Source organism: Silurus aristotelis (genome assembly GCF_946808225.1).
Source record: "Silurus aristotelis genome assembly, chromosome: 1".
Lineage (NCBI taxonomy): Eukaryota > Metazoa > Chordata > Actinopteri > Siluriformes > Siluridae > Silurus > Silurus aristotelis.
In genome coordinates this window covers 20,233,992-20,249,446 of record NC_139574.1, presented here as the reverse complement: position 1 = coordinate 20,249,446, position 15,455 = coordinate 20,233,992, and the positions used below count along the sequence as shown (strand labels likewise).

Below are 15,455 nucleotides of genomic sequence, written 5' to 3'. Positions count from 1 at the left end.
ATATATATATATATATATATATATATATACATACATACATACCAGGTATAACATCATAACATTATGACGTTAGTATGTGGGATATATTAGGCAGCAAGTGAACATTTTGTCCTCAATGTTGACGTGTTAGAAGCAGGAAAAGCGTAAGGATTGAGTGAGTTTGACAAGGGCCAAATTGTGATGGCTGGACGACTGCGTCAAAGCAGTTTCAAAACTGCAGTTCTTGTGGGGTTTTCCCAGAAAAAACAACTCCTGTTTAATTAAGTCAAGAAAATCCTGATGCACATTATTAGAAGGTTTTCTCTAGATACTCCGAGTATCTGTTTCTATATGACAAACATTTGGGAACATCGCTAAAGTAAAGCCAAAAAAAAAAAGAAGAAAAGTCTGAAAAGTTTTGACGTATCAACCTGAGCTACGAAATGCAAACCACTCAAACCAACTACTGCCCACACAGACAAAGCTCCAAGTTTTGCAGTTGGATGGAACCAGAACATGTCATTAGAAAAGCAGTTGTACAACAACAAGTACTTCAACACGAGGAAGGTGGTGGGTCTGAGGTTATAACGTGCCAAATATCATAAAACTTGTACCGGTTTCAGAGTGTGTGTGTGTGCCGTGCTGGAGGAGTGGGCTCCATGAATGGTCTCTATCCAGAAACTTCAGCTTGCACAGCCAAAAGAAGTGCCATGCTTTCCTAACAGATAGAGATCTACAATAAGATTGAGGTGCCACAATGATCTGAATGAATTCCAGCACAGGGAATAGTCTAGATTAAAAGAGATGCTATAAGCATTAGATGTCAGGTTTGTTTTTATGTGCTTACAGGTAAAAAGCCACTTTTCACTTAGTGCAGTTTCTCCTCTCATTCATGTTTTATTGATAAAACTCCTCCCACTTCTGCAGGCAAAATTTTTGCTTAGTAAGCACTGTTTCAATAATTCAAAGATTAAGAAAGACAGGTTTTGGATTTCACTGTGCAAATCATGGGAAGATCAAATTCTGCAGTGTTTTTCAGCCTGTAGCAGCAAATACTGCTCGATGGCCTGAGGAATCCAGCTCCAGTTAAAACTTAAACCAAAACTTATTCTGTTTTTCTGCCTACAACTAGATATTGGCACATTTTCTTTTAGAAAACAAATATATTTCACCAATCCAAAGAGGAAATGCTCTTAATAACTGTCTAAACCCATCTAGATTTGGAGACGGAGAGAGGAGTGGATAATGTCTGCACATTGCACATAAGTTGGAAAAAAAAAGAAACAAAAAAGAAGCGTCTCCTGTTCTCAATGCCAAATCACACTTATTTATTCATTCATTTATGGCTAGATTCAGGTTTTCGAACGTAGAACTAAAATCCCACAAAACAAAAGGCTAGACCAGGGGTCTCCAATCTTTTCCAGAAAGGGCCGGTGTGGGTGCAGGTTTTTATTCCAACCAAGCGAGTCCACACCAAATTCTACGTGTTCAAATCTAATGATCGTCATTGTAAATGACTATCAGGTGTGACCATTGATTGGTTGGAATGAAAACCTGCACCCACACTGGCCCTTTCTGGAAAAGATTGGAGACCCCTGGGCTAGACTGTCGGCTAACTGGCTGCATTTTTACTCTCAACTACCTATTGCATGGTTCCACAAAAAAAAAAAAAAGAAAAAAAAGAAAAAAAGAAATCACTATATATTAACCTACACTAGATTAAAAAATGTTTCTGGGCACCCAAACTTCACGTCAATATATGCTGCATGCTGAACATCCCATTCAGTTGGCTTTGACTATTAAAGTCTGCATTCTAGTTCATCCCAAAGGTGTTCAGTGGGGTTAAGGTCAAGGAGTTCAGGAACCAAGTTTAACCACTACGACAGTGATAGAAAGGCCAACTTGTGGAGAAAGAAAGGATCTGCTCATGATCCAAAACAAGTCAGCTCAATAGTCAAGCATGGTGGAGGTGGTGCCATTGCTTGGGCTTGAGTGGCTGCTTCTGGAACATTCACACTAACCTTTATTGACGATGTAACTCACGATGGTAGCATCTAAATGAATTCAGAAGTTTACGGAAACATTTCAGCTTCTAAATAACAGAAAAATTAATTCAATCTTATGGAAGGGAACTTTATCATGCAGCAACACAACACTGCAACAACACACTAGTAACACAGCAACAGCACTTCATCGGGGGAGAGTGGAAGATTATAGACTGGCCATGTCAATCAAAGGCCCTTAACCCAAAGAAAACATTTCACCTCCTGAAAAGAAAACTGAAGGAAACACAACCAGTGCGCATTCGTCTTGTTCATCTTTCGAAATCGAAACCAAACACCTTCAGCATACAGCAAAAAACAGAAGTGTTTTCTTGCATTTGTCCTGCCAAACATGACAATTAATAAAAAGCTAACTGCACAATCACAAACTGAACGTGTGAGCTCAACTCACGTGTACTGCACTGTTCACCTTATGTGATATGATCAAGGATCAAGCTCTTTTGCTCTTGTCTGTTTGTTCATATTTGTCTCTTTCACTCTGATTGTTCTCACTTGCTTATCTCTCCTCTCTCATATAAAAAAAAAAAAAAAAAAAAAAAAAAACCACACTAGAAATCACAAGAGCTATGCTGTACTTTGAACAGTTGAGGAAAAGGAAGGACGAGGCTCTGCCGAGGAACTCCATCGCCAAGAGGGCTCTCTCCTTTCCACAATACCTCTTTAGCTCATTTATTAATTTCCTCCTTGAGATTGACACCTGACTGCCACTCGGCGGAACGGAACACGGATATGGGATAGTCAAGAACGCAGGCTCGCATCTCTCTGCCTGTCAGGATTTGCATAATCATACTAATATCCCAAACGGCCAGACTGATTCCTGTAAGGGGGCCTGCCAATCATAATCAGCGCAGCTCTGTCACTCACACGGCATAATCGCGCAAGAGAGAGTACACAAACATACACACGCACACACACACACACACACACACACACACACACACACACACACACACACACACACACACACACACACACACACACACACACACACACACACACACACACACACACACACACACAGGCAACCAAATCAGGAACATGAACTAGTAAACAATTCAGTAAACATGATGTTTAATTCTCAAACTCGTACCCTGATTCATAATACTACAATCACAAAAAAATATCCATGACAAATAAAAATAAATATATACATAACCGTAAAAAGTGACTGAAAAAATATCAAAAGTTCAATGAGTGAAAAAAAAGAAAATCTCTCTCTCTCTCTCTCTCACACACACACACACACACACACACACACACACACACACACACACACACACACACACACACACACACACACACACACACACACACACACACAGTGTATTTTTGCACTCCCACTGTAAGATATACACTCTCATTATACACCTCCAGCATCCATATTTTTAAAAGTACCTCATGCTAATATGTGTCATATATGTAAATATTCATTTGATACATACATACATGTTCTGTACACACTTGTAAATAATTAACTTTCTGATGCCTCATTATTACTATTTTTTTCATTTCTGCTTTTCTTTATTGTGTAATATTGAATAATTGCTGCAGTTTTCCTGTAGCCTCACAACAAATTTAATTGTACGTCTGTACATAAGACAAATGAATTCTCTTTCTCTCTCTCTCTCTCTCTCTCTCTCTCTCTCTCTCTCATAGAGAATTGAGAGAGATGATTAACAAGCATTTAGATCTAGATGTTTTAATCCAGGTTACAGGAAATCAGCAGAGCTGCAGGAAGGAGACAAACGCGAGAAAAACCACTAGATTTTAAAACCCATTTGAGCTACAGAAAGCTCTGTGACTTAAGCCACGCCCCCTCGAGGGTAACCCCAGCAGTGTTGCCAAGGTCATGGTTTTAAAGCTACATAAATTCTTTGGAAACATTAATGTGTGGGTGGTTAACAGTCGATGAAAGTACACTTTGAAAATGAAGGAAGGAAAAAAAAAAAAAAAAAAAAAAAATAATAATAATAATAATGCGTCACTCTTTTTTCCAATGTCGGAATTTTTAGGATCAATTAAATTGTATTTTTTTACCCTTCTGAAATGTAGTTTTGTCCGGACCTGGCAAACCCTGCACACCGGTGGAGTTGATTTAACATTCTTCTATGCCTGTGAGTGAGGGTCGGCATGGGCCATGCAGTCAGCCGTTATTCATTTGTAATTATTGCACCTTATGTGGTTGCATGTTTGAATCAAAACCTTACTGAGACACTGGTGGATCATAGAACGTTGGAATTCTTGTATTTGGAACTCCTGGTAATGCAGGCATAGAATTACGTGTCATAAAGGGGGAAACGCGCTCACCTGCCGAAGCGTCCTGGCCACCAGACTCTCCAAGACGGGTCCTCTGTCCTCATGCAGCAGGTGCACCTCATCCAAAATGAGCAAGCGGACGATTTGGGACAGAGCCACGTCTCCCACGCTTTTCCTCGTCACCACGTCCCACTTCTCCGGCGTTGTCACCAACATCTGCGAGAGATAAGCAGGACGTCAATCAAACTACGCTGACCCGGGTATGACCGAGCAGGCTGGATCCTGTTCGGTGAAGATTTCATGCTATTGTTTCATCCTACTATTATCAGCAAGATGTTGGATTTCAATAGGGCTTTCCAGACACACCACAAAGTCTGCTACAAATAAGCCTGAAGAGAGAACGTGCGAGGTTGCCGCGAATGAATTAGAGACGCACAAAATCCGCATGCCGTGTAAGGCAACTTTTCCCAAGCACATCGCAAAAGAAATCACATACAATCAAGGTATTTAAACATCCACTGGTTTCACACTAATGTCATGCATCTTAGGGAAGCGCATAAGCATTTAATACCCATCTCCTTCAGTTGTTGCAAAGCAATTAAACAACATTTTAGGCAGAAAAGCACAACGATTCCTAATTTATAACCCAGGAGTTTGCCAACATGTCAGAGAGTGTGGAAATCCCTGTTAAACACTTTCACTAAAAGCAGTTCATTAAATCCTCTCTAGTTTGCATTTAAATCAATCTGCCTGGCCATTAGAGACTGGCGCCGGAACAGAAAGTGCGCGTCTGCCGTTAATTAGACTGCCGCTAATCTAAATGGAAGCCCTGGCACCCAGGTAGCTATGCCAAAGTGCTCACTTTAATTACAGTACAAAGCCAAAGAAAAGAGAATGTATAGGACTTTATAAAGGCTCAGCATTGTTTTTTTATACAGTAAGACGGCATCCGAGCACTTTGCCCGATGGAGTGCGCGTTTTCTTGGCAAGAGGGAGTTGGGGGGAAAAAAAAAAATCGCGTACAATAAGCTAGACGGTTTGCTTTGATCTGAAAGTAATCACCAAACATTACAACGCAAGATGTGTTCTGAGGACTGAGTGTGCAGACATGCCAACACTCAGGAGGAGCAACGTGCAGTCCCACATGGGGGAGATGCACAGGAGGGGGGCAGCACATACAGTATTCAACACTCTTTATACACAAATTATTAGTTTAAGATAGAAACTGTAGAGAACACATACAATATGAGTAGTATCTTGTATCCACCAGGAGGAGGACTCCAGTATATATTGTATATATTAGTTTTAACAACAAAAAAAAAAAAAAAAAAAAAAAAAAAAAAAAGGAAAAGAAAATGCATCCTATTATAAGAAAACTTGAAGAGAAAAAAAATGTGTATTTGAAAGTTAAATGGACTTTTCTTAGGTCTACATCTACTGAAGTGAAACATAAGTATATCTTAATAAATGCACCATTTCCACTGCAAACATCTGTATACTGTAAACCCAAAGTAACTGCCAATCACTCTAGATTCATATGTTGATAAGATTACAAATGGGCATATTTAGATAGAGGCGTCCACTACAGGGTGTGTGGAGGAATCTATATTTGAGGCAGAGATGGAAGCTGTAAAGCTCTGCATTGCCAGGTATTCCCTCAACACAACACAACACAACTCTTAATTAAAACTCCCTCAGTAAAGCAAGAAACCTGCCGCTCTGTTATCCAGCAAACGGCAAATATTTACCCTGGGCCGGAGGAAGACGTGTGCATGACACACACACAAACACACAAACACAAGCACCTGACACTGCTGCCAAATGCTTGCCCAGCCTGCCAACTGTTTCCATGGCAACAATAATCAGCCTTTAGAGTGGGCAGAGAGAGAGAGAGAGAGAGAAAGGAAAACAGGGAGTTGTTTTGCTTGTAGCGATGCACTGATGCTTTGGAAAGACAATGTATATGCAAAAAGAAAAAAAAAGAAAAAACATTCAAACAACAGATGAACTATCTTTGCAAAGACAAAAAAAATAAATAAATATTAAAAAAAGCATCATCAGTGAGATAAATAGCAGAAGAGAGAAGAAAAGAGAGGCAAGCAAACCAATATCTGAAGCCTAAATTAAACATGGTTATCTTGTAATCTTGTTTTTGTTTAGGAGTATCCATGGCATTCACGAGACATTCTCTAACAAGGGCTGCATGGCAATTCTGCTTCATCGCTACAAGCACTTTGTCGTTCCCAAGCAGGCCACGCTTCAAGCCCTTTCACTCTATTTAGCGCTCATGGTACTAATCAAGCTATCAGATGTACAATAAATCTTCCACATCACAGATGGCAGGCATTCATTGCTTCACTGGCACGCTCAAGCTTTGCCACGACTTTTTTTTTTCTTTCCCTCCAGCCATTCTGAGACCATTTCCTTTCACTTCATCTGCACCATCTTCCTCATTCCTGCAGCCTGACATAGAGGCGCTTTGGAGTTCAAAGATTGCCGTCTCTTCTTTCACGGTTTGTCGGATTTTGCTCACACAAAGCATTAAGCAACCAAACCAATCCCAGGAGTTCACATGAAATGGGGAAGAAAGAATGAATCAATGCAATTTTATTTTTTTTTTAACTGTGGAGTCAAGTGCAGTTCAGCTCAGAAGTGTTTCACCTCTGTCTCAACTTCAGGGAAGAGAACGTGGCCCTGGGTTTTGGAAAGTCAGTCTGGCAGCTGTTCAAAACATGCTTAAACTCACAGAGCAGCTTCAGTCCTGGAGAGAGCTGCACTCTGAGCTGAGCCGGAACATCAACGTGTTGCTTCCTCAGCCTGCAGGTCAAATATATATATATATATATATATATATATATATATATATAGATGTATACACACACACACACACACACACACACACATGCATGTTCACAGCGGCCCTGGTGGCAGGTGTGAGACAGAGCACTCTCACTGTTTCCCGATCACATCAAATTTGATGTGAAAACCATGTCCAATTTCCTCTGCTGGAAAGGGCTGATGCAAAGTGCGCAGCTCTGCATGCTGCATGTGTCCTTCTTCTACACAGAGAAGCATTGTTTACTGGCTCCACAGAGCAGGTGGGGGAGGGAGTAGGGCTCAAGAGCAAAACAGTGAGCATAGGAGACAGAAGGTTACTGTTCGTGCCCTAACTCTGAGACTCATTACAGGCAGAGTGTATGAATACAGCAAGGGAAAAAAAAATATAAAAAAAATAAAAAAAAGAGAGAGAGAGAGAGAGAGAGAGAGAGAGAGAGAGAGAGAGAGAGAGAGAGAGAGAGAGAGAGAGAGAGAGAAAGAAAAGAAAAGAAAAGAAAAAAAAAGGCCTGCCGGGCAAGGTCAGCCTGCACTGACTCATATCCTCACTTCCCTCACAAAATAACGGAAGAAAGCGATATACGGCTTTTATTTTTCTTTCATCTTACAGTTATGAAGCGAAAGACAATGTAAAGACATTGCTCCCTTGTAGTACCAGTACCCGAGTGACCATTCGGTGCAGTTTAATGCGTGTGCCGGCTTAACGGTCGGGACAGCACTTTTTCGGGCTCAGATGTAATTAATTTCAGGCGACCGTTTAAAACTGAGCATCACTCGTTTTTTTTTTCTTCATTATCCATTTCGTCCAGACTGTACCTTCATTTTGCACCTTATTTCAGCCGGTATCTGAGAAATGACACTAGTTCCATCTACTAATAAACCCTGTCTACGTGAATGTGCAATTTGACTACATCCTGTAATTCAATAGCCTAAAAGAATGCCCCCCATAACTCCCATTTTTTTTAAAGACATGATTATTTTTCCATCTACATGCACGCCAGCCTGTCTGACAGCCCAAACTCAGTCGTCAAATAAGCAAGACATTTGTATCACCGTGTGTCCACTGTATGAGGCATTTTACAGTAGAACAGTTTCTATGGTAACAAGAAAATGAGAGAAAAGGCAATGTGCAGAAATCCAAATGCTGGAGACTGACAAGCTCTCAGGGAGGAAGACAGACACAGAGAGGGAGAGAAAAAAGAAACAGAGCGAGAGAGAGAGAGAGCAAGAGAGAGAGAGAGAGAGAGAGAGAGAGAGAGAGAGAGAGAGAGAGAGAGACAAAGAGGTGGGGGGTGAGATTGAGAGAGATGGGGAAAGAGAGCGACAAGGACAGATATATATATAAAAAGAACAGCAGAAGTGAAAGAAAGGGCACAGTCGATAGAAGCACTGGTAGGCTGTAACCTGCTACTTGTCCTCAGTGAAGCTGGACAATGATCTTCCCTGATCAATATGTAATGATCACCTGCACCAGCTCAATAAGGCACGACTTGCACCTGATGTTTCCGATGCCCTTCTGATTAATTAACCAAAGCAACATGTGATGCTGATGCCGTCAGACCGAAGCATTTTTTATTTTTGTTTTATATATAAAGTGGATTTTTACAAAGCGTTTGTCTAAAACCACTGAAAATCACTGTCTAATTGCAATTTATATTATGTGTAAAGCAAGATTCGACACTGCTATGGCTTCGTTTGAGGTTTTTTTTCAGCCTTATTTGTCCTTAAATCCAGTGGCATTCCTAATCACTGTTAATTAGTTAATGTTAAGGGTAAATGTGTCTAATCTTAATTAAGTTCCTCATACAGTCAGAACTATATAAGTATTTTCTGTATATATACCCGTTCCCATGAACAGCTACCCAAAGTAAATTTAACACTTCAAAACTTCTATCTCCTTAGTTTGTATTGGAATAGACGAAGAGGAAAAGGGCACGGGCCACACATGTCCATTAACAGTCCGATGTCCGATTACGTTTGAGCCCCCCCAAAAAATTGGGGTGCTATGTAAAACAAAATGGCTGTAATTCCAAACTCGTTAATGCAGCAAATGTGTCAGAATTTGTCTCAAATTGGGTCACTGTCTAAATACTTATGGACCTGGCTGCATGTGTCAAATGTTAACAGAAGACATTTACAGATTGTATTTCATATTAACGAACACCACGTTTACCAGATCTACATTTACCTTTAAAGAGAAGGAAAGGGGGCTGCTTCAGTAAATCAAGTGCTACAAGCAAACACGAGCAAAAATATATTCATATTCACGGTTCATCATAGAGGTTCAAAATGCCTGTACAATTGTCATTCACGCCAGACTCATATGTTAATAAGCTGATCACAGTTTCTATTTTTGTGTGATATTTTGTTTGAGTGTGTTTTGAAGTTATAATGCAGGCCAACAGGACTGCGCATAGTGTTTGAAAGCCTCATGGAAGTAAAAAGGGACTCAAACATTTTCCTGCTGCCCATTAATTAATTAATTAAATAACTGCTCAATTAGATTGGCACTAATGTCTTTCATACTGACTCAGAAATGCCAATCCCATAAGCTCAGTGTTCATTAAATCTAAAGATTGGTATAATTCATTCAAAAGTAAATCGGTGAATCGGCTGGCGAGCGCAACAAACCCAGAGCTTCTCTTATGCATTTTCCCCTCTAGCACCCCCCTTGGGTTTACGAAACGCTGCTTTTAATAATGTCACACTGTGTGGGGGCTCTGTAGAATCTCATCACAGATCATTGTGTGTGTGCGCGAGTGCAAGTAAGAAGCTGACGCCTGCCTCTTCCTCGATCTGCTTCCACAGGGCTCCTGTGAGCGATCTCCAGGGTATGGCGCATACAGAGCACAGCTGCCAATTGCTCTGTATTCTCCCGGCTGCTCATTGCAGAGGAGCCCCCTCATCCTTTACATGGCCTTTCACTGGGCCTGTCACCACTCAGCTATGCAGCTCGCGAACAAAGATAAGGGCTCGTTTCAGACTCTTCACTGCCACCCGTGATATATGAGTTCAGTGGGAGAATGCCTGAGTGAGCGAGAGATCAAAAACCTGAGTTTCTCAACAGTTTCCATCTGCTTGCTTTATATATACAGTATGCTTTTTATATATGTGTGTGTGTGTGTGTGTGTATACACACACACACACACACACACACACACACACACATCACATTACTACAATACAACACTACAGAAATGAAACTTGGATATATTTTAGTCAATGTGCAGTTTGTATAGCAGTACAGATTTACTGTCCTCTGAAGATAACAACATACAGCCATTATTGTCTAAATAGCTGCTGACAAAAGTGAGTACACCCCAAATGAGCACGTCAAAACTGTGTCCAAAGTGTCAATATTTTGTGTGAGCACCAGTGTTATCTTGCACTCCTCCTGGACATGAAATTCACCAGAGCTGCACAGGTTGTTGCTGGGATCCTCTTTCACTCCTCCATAACGGCATCACGGAGCTGCTGGATGTTAGACACATGGCACGTCCCCACCTTCTGCTTGAGGATGCCCCAAAGGTGCTCAATAGGGTTCAGGTCTGGAGACATACTTGGCCACTCCATCACCTTTATGTTGCTCAGCAAGGCAGTTGTCACCTTGCCGGTGTGTTTGGGGTCGTTATTAGGTTGGAAAACTGCCAATCAGCCCAGTTTCTGAATGGAGGGCCTCATGGTTTGCTGTTGGAATGTCACAGTACATGTTGTAACCCATGGTTTTCCTCAATAAAATGCAGCTCCCCAGTACCAGAAGCACTCATTCAGCCCCAGATCATGATGCTGCCACCACCATGCTTGAGTGTAGGCAAGACAATTTTCTTGGTACTTCTTACCAGGGTGCAGCCATACATGCTGGACACCATCTGAGCCAAACAAGTTTATCTTAGTCTCATCAGATTACAGGACATGGTTTCAGTAGTTCATGCTCTTAGACAGCGTGTCTTCAGCACAGGCTTTCTTGTGGCCAGCTTCAGAAGAGGCTTTCTTCTGGGGGGACGACCATGCAAACCGACTTGTTGCACTCTGAGGCGTACGGTCTGAGCACTGACAAGTAGACCCTCCGCTTCTGCAACCTCTAAAGCAATGCTGGCAGCACTCATGCTTCTGTTTGAAGCCAGCTTCTGCATCTGACACATAGCACGAAGACTCAACTTCTTTAAGTGAAATCTGTTCCAAGTGAAACCAGTCTTGGAAAATCTGATCTTCTGATCCTGGCCACTACTCTAAAATATATCCAAGTTTCATTCCTATAGTATTGTCCCTTTAAAAGATATTCTAAAATGGTTGCTGAAATGTAGGGCGACATATATACAAGTGGTCCCCCGGAACTCGCGGTTACATTCTAAGACCCCTGCAAGGTCCAAAAATCCGTGAATTTTGGACGCACCCCAGCAGCCCCTATGGTTCCTTAGTAAATTAATCTAGACATTATATCACTTATATACAATAATTATGCAATTTGTTAGTGAAATCATAGTTTAAAATGTTATTGTATGAAATGTTAAATGTTGAATGTTACCGCTGAGGATTCCCACAAATTTTTAATTAAATTCCGCGGCGGTACCGAATGTTCAGGAACGTTAGGAATAACATTTTAACAAATTTCATAACATTTTTCAATTTTCCGAGCCGCGAATTATCGGGGGTTGACTGTATATAAAAACAAACATACTTACACTATATTTGTATGGGCATCCCATTCCACATGTAATCCTCATTAGCTGGTGCAGAATGGTGTGAAAAACAGTACGCATGAATTGAGCTAAAGCTCTGTGAGAAACCTTACTGATATGAGGGAGACATAATCGACACAATCACTCTTTACAACCATGCTGAGCTGAAAAAATCTCGGCATGCATAAAATATTCAACTTTGCTGTGGATAGGCTAAAACAGCAGAAGACCAGATTGGGTTCTACTCCTGTCCACCAAGGGCAGAATCTGAGGCAATTATGGGGCATTGCCACTTCCAAAAAAGGACAGCTGAATACAGCTGATGATCATGGAAGGTTCCATAAAGTACATATGAATGTCATTTCAAGTCTAGAAAGTGAACATGGGTCAACATTAGGCTTCGAAAGAAAATTGTAAAGGCAAAGCTGTAAGAGAGAAGGTTTATAGCAAAACCATCTGATTGCTGATGGAAGAAGACAGAAAGATAAAGAAATATTTGGTTGAAGCCCAGCATGTCTGTAAAGAAAGTGATTTTAGGGTGTGCGAGTTTAAAGGGTCCTGTTTTTCAGACTTTTGATCATGAGAGCATATAAAGTGAAACCGATCTCTTTACCAGTCTACTGCTTCGGTCTTTTCTTATCTCTGGAGCTTCGCCCTGATGAAAGCATCCATACCCTGAGCTATTCGTCACACAAACCCATCCTAATGACCTGCTTACGTTAATGTGCATGCGCGCGCACACACACGCGCACACACACAGACACGCACGCCCACACGCATTCATCTTTCTCCGATTCTCATTTAGCCACACTAGGACTGAGAATTAATTGTTTATTCAAGGGTATATGATCCTCTAAAGTAACTCCTACCCAGACTAAAAAGCGATTTCTAAATATTCAAAAAGCTAAAAAATATCTGTTACAACGTGGGAAAAAAAGTTAAATCTAAAAATAAATAAACAATAGAGACAGTGAGGTATAAACGCCTCTAATTGACGGTGCACGTCCTTCCACATCTGCCCTGTAGAAAACAGCAGCAGGTGGCACTGAGGCATCTGTTTCACAACCTTCTACGCAAACATGGTGCAGAAACCTGGTTGCTGCTGGGCTTTGCATATAAAAACCTTTTGGTTAAAAACCCACTGTTAACAATAGCCCGCGTAGCTGATGAGTTCTTTTCTTCTTATTATTTTTTTTATTGCATGGTGCCGTTTACAAGGATTCTGCAGGTTTAACAAAGTCATATTTAAAGACTTTTTACGACCATTCAAAATAAAATTTAACACCTATATCGCATCAAAACACAAACAGTATGTTGTTAGCAACTGCCCTAAATAATTTGTTTTCAAGCCAAGTTTTGCTAAACGTACACTTTTCACATAGGAAACCCTGTGTTTAACTTCAAAGGTGTTGAGTAATCATCATCGATATCAAAACAGCTCTGAGCTTCTACCGCTCTGACCATGCCAAACTATGTCTTCATGATCAAACTATGTCTTTGTGTACAGGGACTTCCTCATGCTGAAACAGCTTTGGGTCTTGTATCATAGAGCAAAACAGACATTCTAGAAATTGAGTGTTTTCTGCTTTACAGCAACGGTTTGGGAAACAACCACCCATGAATGCGACGGTCAGGTCTGCTTTCGGCCATGTAATGTACAAGGTCTGTATGTCTCTCTTCACGTAATCTAAGGCTAATAATAACACATGAATTAAAAATGCTATTCAAAAATCTAAAATCGATCATTCGTCATACCACAGAGGCCCCTGTAAAAAAAATGTATGTGAATGTATGAAGCGAACAGATTTGTATATGCCACAGTTTTTATTTTTTATTTTTTTTTTTTTAGGTTTTCTGCCATAGAAAAGCTTCAAGGAGAGAGAGGTTCGGGGGGAAAAAAAAAAAAGAAGAAGGTGAAGGAATAACTATTTATAGCTGCTATACCACAGCACTAGGAAACTGGTTTGCGACCGGATAAAAATCAATATGTAATCATTGGCAGATTGTTGTGATATAGGAAGAATAAAAGCACGTATAAAACGGTTAGCTTCCATCCGCTTGTCCGTGTTCCATTTTCGAGATGAAAATCATCGCTAGGGTACAGTTCGCAATGTAATCGGTGCCAATCGCAACCGATACTTTTCAGGAATATGTACCTTGTGGCTTAAAATATGTAAGTTCATCAATTCAAGATGAAATTCAAGCTATTTTTACCTACAGCACCTTTAAAAGTGTAATGTAATGTACACGCTGACTAGTCATGTAGCCAACAAGTTATAAAGTGAGTGTGACTTTTTTGAGATCTATATCCCATAGTGGTGCTATAATAAACAAAACATGTGTCCATATTGAGTCCAAACCATAACTTACTCTATATTAATTTCCTTTATATAGCACAGCTGGATAAATGCAATATCGCATGAACAAGACTGTAGTTATCGTGAATATCAGCACAGCGGTGGTTAGCTACAGCACAAATCACAGCCGTGCCGATGTTCAATAAAAATGCTCTCGTGCTCGCGCGATATTGCTTAAATAATCAACTCTGCACTGGTAATGGCACTCTACTTCAAATCTCAGTACGCTTTCATTGATTATTTTCCCGCAACAGTAGGCCCCATTGTGATTTATTCCCTGCATATAGAGTATAAGCCAGTGTAGAATGGAAAGGCTCTGTGCATCTCGGCTGCTGCAGATGAGAACTTTAGGCTTTATATCTTCATGGTGACATTGCAATAGCATTTAAAAACCTGGCTAGAAGAAACAGTGAACAGTGTCGGCGATGCTGACATTCCATGTACAGAAACACTAAACAATTATGGCAATTATGGCTGTGACTAGTTAGCAAAGTGTCAGCGATTCTAATGCATTATAAAACTGCAATAACTAAAAAAAAAAAGCCTAAGCAGTCAAGCGAAATATAAAACTATTTCACTTGCTCTGTGTACAGTAAGTTTTAACGTGTTACCTGAGTGCGGAGTATTTCCCCTTTGGTCAGCTGCATGTCGCCTGTCAGCTCTTTGACAGCGATGCCCAGTGGCTCCAAGCGCTTACTGAAGTAATTAGTCATCTCAGCAGCTAAAGCCTTCATTGGAGCTACATAGACTACCTATAGATACAGGGAAAAGGGAGAAAGAAAGACAGCATGATAAATGAGTGAACATCATGGTATCATTTGTTCCTTGGCAACCGACACCAATACGGCATTTTAGAGCAAAATGAAGTAGAGCAACAAGACGAGGAAATGGTGATGTATGAAGAGGTCCCATTATCAACTTCATCACCAGCGTTATCATGGGAAAGTGGGTGAGAGTCCAGCAACTGCAGCAAATTTCACAAAAGCATTACACCTGGTCAACTCAAGTATGTCGAGACTAGTCATTGTTGGACCAATGTCATTTTAAAAAAGAATGTTTGTATTAGTTTTACATGGGGAGGCGGGGTCATGTCATTCCTATCAGAGCATATCTGGGCTGCAGGGGTTTAGAATGGATAGATGGGTGGATGGATGTATGTACTTAGCAATTGTGCAAACTGACAAGTGCAGATACACATGTAAATATGTGTATAGTATGATATATATATATATATATATATATATATATATATATATATATATATATATATATATATATAAACTAAC

The 15,455-nt window shown here is 40.5% G+C and overlaps 1 protein-coding gene across 4 annotated transcripts in view; it reads right to left on the bottom strand.

Moving 5' to 3' along the window:
• The window catches only part of ascc3 (activating signal cointegrator 1 complex subunit 3), a 162,678-nt gene that overhangs the window by 80,497 nt on the left and 66,726 nt on the right, over positions 1 to 15,455 (bottom strand). For all 4 annotated transcript variants that reach the window (XM_083550585.1, XM_083550583.1, XM_083550582.1 and 1 more), the window contains exons 10-11: positions 14,781 to 14,921; positions 4,350 to 4,514 (exon numbers count right to left, since the gene is read on the bottom strand). In XM_083550585.1, coding sequence (XP_083406711.1) covers positions 4,350 to 4,514; positions 14,781 to 14,921 — 306 coding nt within the window. The remainder of the gene's footprint in view (positions 1 to 4,349; positions 4,515 to 14,780; positions 14,922 to 15,455) is intronic.